At 38.5% G+C, this 5,465-nt stretch overlaps 1 protein-coding gene across 2 annotated transcripts; it reads left to right on the plus strand.

Annotated features, from left to right (window-relative positions):
* The first annotated feature begins 2,304 nt into the window (after positions 1–2,304).
* Positions 2,305–5,291, plus strand: LOC102307131 (cytochrome P450 2K3). 2 transcript variants are annotated; one of them, XR_001336015.2, is made up of 4 exons: positions 2,305–2,410; positions 3,450–3,642; positions 3,900–3,966; positions 4,076–4,105. XR_001336015.2 is itself a non-coding variant. In XM_014331406.2 (4 exons), the coding sequence occupies exons 1-4, from the start codon at positions 2,675–2,677 to the stop codon at positions 4,261–4,263; spliced, it is 336 nt and encodes a 111-aa protein (XP_014186892.1). In that variant the 5' UTR covers positions 2,576–2,674; the 3' UTR covers positions 4,264–5,291. The 2 variants fall into 2 exon arrangements, 1 of the variants encoding a protein (XP_014186892.1); XM_014331406.2 differs by lacking the exon at positions 2,305–2,410 and adding an exon at positions 2,576–2,711 and having other exon boundaries at positions 3,450–3,493; positions 4,076–5,291.
* Positions 5,292–5,465: the final 174 nt, after the last annotated feature.

The raw sequence follows: 5,465 nt of genomic DNA on the forward strand, positions 1-5,465 counted from the left end.
GAAATGATGCCTTCCACGCCCAGTAGTTTTCTGGGTGGTCATCAAACTGCAAAAGTCCAGTACTTAACATTTCCCTCTGTGTCAGGTACCTTGTAATATCCTGGACACCCTGTGTCTCTGTTGATGTTTGAAGAGTGTCGTACGGATAAGGTTTGGGGGAATCCAGTCTCTCTCTCTGTTGTGTTTGGAGTTCCACTTTAACATTAGCCTTTTGAGCACTATGTGAGCCGTCTTTGTCTATATCTGCATTCATAGCCATTTCGCATTGTTCACGTGCAGCTTTGTGACAGGCAAGTGGATCTACTTTTAATTTGAATTCTTCAAGGGAAATATCTGAGTGTTTTTGTACATACTCTGCTGTGCGTTGTTTTGAACTAGCGGGTGGTCCCACCAATGGATAGCGCAGTTCACTTTTTGAGAGTCACTCCTCCTCTTCTTCATAAACTGCAACCTCTGCTTCTGCAACTGCAACAGCCTTTTGACAACTCAAAACATGTAAATTAGCCTCAAGTTCAGTTTTTTGTTTCATTATAGCTGCTTCTCTTTCTGAATACGCCAGCTGTGCACGTGCAGCCTCTGCTTTTGCTCGTGCTTTAAGTGCTGCAGAACTTGTGGATGAACGCTTGGATGTACGCGAGCGTCTAGACTCCCCCTGTGTGTCTGCGTTGCTTGCATTATCCTTGTTCTCCATATCCACTGCGTTGTGCACTTGTTCTGTTTCTCTTTGGTCTGGTGTTTCTTCCTCTTCTGGAAGATCCAGTTGATTTTGCTTTCCTGACCGTAGACTCATAACTGATGTGCTGAAAATAACTCCTCCTGCCCGCTGCGCTAATGTCTTTTTACTGTGTGTCTGCGCCCTGAGTCTCTTAGTTTCACCAGCTAGACAGTGAGATAACGATGCTCCAATAACCAGACTTATTTTCCTTTTTGCGCTGATTTATTGAAGAATGGCCTCTGACCATTGCCTTCTCTTTGACCATCGTAAAACTGAAAGTACAAAATACTGTATTAGCTAACTAACATTGTAAACTAGCTTGTTACACTCTTACTGCAAGCTAACAAGATAAAACTTTCAAATGTACAAGTTATCGTACCATTTTTACACAAAACCAAAGATAATAAATATTTTATCGACACTCATACTTACAGACATATCTTGTCCAAGGCAACAACATATTAAGGTCCGTATCAGCTTAGAACGATAACATTACGGTATCACTTTCCGCCATCTTTTATTTCTTCTTCACGTTCTCATTTTTTCCCCTTTCCAAAGTAACCAAACTCATATTACAAAGCAGCCACTAGAGGGAGCTCTAGGGCAGTTTACAACTATAATATCCAATTTAAGTTATAAAAGGCAGAACAGATATTATTGATGCAATGAACTGCAAAAAATACTGTGCTGCTCTTTTTCTTGACTGGAAGCTTGACGCTTTTTGACACAATAACCATGCCATTTTAGTAAACAGACTAAACAATATTTGTTTATCTTTAATCTCTTTGTCAAATTACTTCCTCCTTCCTCTTTTCTCCCAGTACCCAAAGGAGTTCCTCAGGGCTTCATATTAGGACCGTTGGTCTTTATCTCTATACGAATAACCTTTCTGATAATTTATCAAATGCAGCATTCCATCTTTTTGCAGATGACACAACTATTTATTCTTCATCTCCTACAGTAGCACAAACCCTTGAATTTCTGCAGTCTGCCTTTGATGTTGTTCAGTCCCATTTAACTTAACTTAGGGTGTTAAATGTAGACAAATCCGAGTTCATGTTGTTCTCAAATGGCAGAGTTGTTTCCTAAGAATAAAACAATTCAAGGTGCTGAAATTGTTCACATCTTAAAAGTATCTAGGTATTATTATAGATCAGAATTTGCCAATTATAGAAGTGTACACTAAAAGAGAAAGTATGCTGTATAGTGCAGACTAGGACCTGAGGCACCACACCAGCTCCAGCTGCAGCATCAAGAGCCTTTGAGTCTGTCTCTCTCTCTTCAACCCACCTGCCAGTCATTAAGCAATTAATTCACTACCACAGAAGTCACAGTCTAGTGTGCTAGCTGTGGTTTATATACATGTTTCTTGCTCTTTGACAATGTCTAAAAAAATAGTTTTTCTATAAATTTTGAAACATTCTGAGAAAAAAAATTGTCTCTTTCAGTTCAAATAACACATTTTAGATATTTTCTTTCAAGGCCATGGGGACAATAGATGCTGTTTTTATTGAGTCAACAAACTCTGTCTTCTTAGTAATGGTTCTGATTGTGCTGATACTGATCCTCTTCATCTCTTCCTCAAGCTTCAGTTCCAAAAGAAATGTAAAGGAGCCTCCAGGACCGAGAGTATTTCCCCTACTGGGGAATCTTCTGCAGCTGGACCTGAAAAGACTTGATATCTCATTAATGGAGGTCAGTTTTTTTTGTGGCAACTTTTCAGGGATTTTTTCCCCCCCTGTGGTTGATTTATCTCTCCAGGCAGCTTTTTCACCTTTGATCTTCCGATGTCTGTGAAAATATCAACATACTCCACTGTTCTTAGTTATTTAAGAAATATGGATCAGTCTTCACCATCTATCTGGGACCTAAAAAAGTGGTGGTACTGGCAGGATACAGGACAGTGAAGGAGGCACTTGTTGATTGCATGTTTGCATGTGAAGACAAGATTATTGAGGAATGTCAATACCTATTGATATTTTCAAGAAATCTAAAGGTACAGTTGAGTTTGTTTAAACTGGGATGAACTAGTATTATCTGAAATTTTACTTAAATATCTTTTTTTTCCTTTTTTGGGGGGGAGGGCACAGGAGAAGCTTTTGATACAACCCAACCAATTAACTGTGCAGTCTCTAACATAATCTGCTCCATTGTCTATGGACACAGATTTGAATATGATGATTCAATCATTTGCTAATGTTAATGTCTATGTGCAACGTGTTGCAATTTTTTCTGTTAATCAATAGAGAGAGATTATTTTCATAGTGGTGTTTTTGGTTTTTTTGGGTTTTTTTTGTAAAGAATAACTTTTGTTCTTGAACCTGCATCACAGAGCTTTGAAGTAAATGTAAAATAAGTGTTGGACAACTTTTTTTTTTTTTTTCATACTACTGAAGCTCCTTAAACTTTATTTTAGTGACTTTGCTGTTAAATGTCTATGTGCAGAAGGCTGGGATTATCAAAAGTCACTTCCATGATGATAACCTTTTAATTACAGTAATGAATCTGTTTGCTGCCGGCAAACACTGAGATGAGATGGGCACTTCTGCTTATAGCCAAATATCCAAAGATATAGGGTGAGGTGCCTGAGTAATCCTCAATTTGAAAATGCCAATGGACAGGAAGGAGTGACCATAACAAAATCAAAGGAAAGAAGTGATGTAAATTGCATTTCTTGACTATAGCTTAGGGTTTTCAGAGATAAAATGTGTCCACTTTGTCTTTCATGTACCAGAAGAGGTCCAGGAGGAGCTGAGGAGGGTCATAGAAGACCAACAGGTGCAGGTTGCTGACAGGAAAAGTCTTCCCTTCACTGACACCGTCATCCATGAGATACAGAGACTGAGCAGCATCATCCCCACTACACTTCCCCACAAAACCACCCGAGACATCACTTTTCAGTCTAACCTTCTCGATAAAGTGAGAAGGTTAGACTGAATAACCCACCTCCTATATTCTCATTGGTTTAACTGAATGCATAAAACTGAATCTTGAAGGCAGGTTGTTAAGCAACTGCAGAAAGAGGGGAATGATTGGCCTTAGAAAACACGTATGTGCTGTTTCTTTTCATTCCGGTCCTTTTTGTGCCTACTGCCTTCTCGTTATTATTCCCCATATAGAGGATTTTCCATTTCTGTATTGTAATTTGTGTTTCCTTTCTTGACACCTGTCCTGCATGATCCAGAGGAGTGGGAGAGGCCACGCAGCTTTTATCCTGCTCACTTCCTGGACAAAGAAAAAAAGTTTGTTAAGTGAGATGCCTTCATTCCATTTTCTGCAGTTTTGTGAGCTCAGCCATCATTGCTTAGGTTACATCTACTGACAGGACAGCTGAAGTTATTCTTCAATTGTCTCTTACAGGTCGCAGGGTTTGCCTCGGAGAGAGTCTGGCCAGGATGGAGCTCTTCCTCTTCTTCAGCACCCTCCTGCAGCATTTTCATTTCGCTCCTGCACCTGGAGTTTCAGAGGACGAATTGGATCTCACGCCAAGTGTGGGCGCTACTCTCGGACCTTCACCTCACAAACTGTATGCTGTTTCCTGTATGTGATGGAGAGAAATTCTTGACAAAAGTTGTCCTAGCCTGTACAAAGAACTGAATCATCTGGGTGTAATCTTTTTTTTCCTTCTGTTTTTTTTTCTTTCTACTAAACAATAAGAGTAATTTGCCATAGAAATGTACGCCAGAATCATCAGTACTGATGTTTTCTTGGATGTGTGTGTAAAAGAATTTGTTTTTGTTTTTTATTAGTTAGACAAAAGATGGATCATGTATGGATACAAAAAAATGGTTTTTATTTTCTTTTTTTGTTTTGTTCTGTCTTGTTATTTCTCCCCATGGATGATTTATCTCTCCTTAGAACAGCAGCATATGTCCATATTTTCACAGACATCGGAAGACCAAATGTTGCTGTTCTTAGGTATTTAAGAAATATGGATCCGTTATCACAGTCTATCTGGGACCTAAAATAGTGGTGGTTTTGCAGAATTCAAGACTGTGAAGGACACACTTGTTGGTTATGAAATAGTCTTTGGAAATAAAATAATTGCATTTTGAAAAAGAATTTAGACAAGGGCGTGGTAAGAAAAGAAAACTATCAAAATAAGGATCCATCGTCCCAACTGTGTTATTTAAAATACTTTCTGAGCGTTTCTCCTCAGGGGTTTCACTGTGACTGTGGCTATATGTAATCATTTCTCATGGCTTTTTTTGGTCTAAAAGTGATTCATGAATGGAAATGAGACTCTTTGCATTTACTAATGTGAGAGACTTCCGGATGGAGAGCTTGTGACAGAACAATGTCAATAACAGAAGTATGTCAATACCTCATGTTTACGTCTAAAGGTACAGTTTAGTTTATTTAAACTGGGATGAACTAGTACTGCATTACCTGAAATGCTACCTAAATTTTTCACAATTTGAATTCTCTTTTTGGTCATAGAAGTGGCAGTTTATACAAAGTTGTCCTACCCTGTTGCCTTGATTTAAAATTTAGCCTAATTTTATTCAAATTAGTGTCTCCCCAGCCTGTCATGTAGTTCTCGTCTGCATGTTTCATGTTATCGAGCTTTTGTTAGCATGTCTACATCTCTCCATGTTTCCTGTTTTATTTTGAAAGTCTTGTTTCCATGGTCAGTGTGTTTAGTTTTGGCGTGTTTTTTTTTTTTTTTTCAGTTTTTTTTTTTCACGTCATAGTTCCGCATGCAGCTTTTCAGATTTATGTTCTCTTGTCACAGTTTATCTGAATTTAT

Source organism: Haplochromis burtoni, unplaced genomic scaffold (genome assembly GCF_018398535.1).
Source record: "Haplochromis burtoni strain Fernald_Lab_line unplaced genomic scaffold, NCSU_Asbu1 Contig_1826, whole genome shotgun sequence".
Lineage (NCBI taxonomy): Eukaryota > Metazoa > Chordata > Actinopteri > Cichliformes > Cichlidae > Haplochromis > Haplochromis burtoni.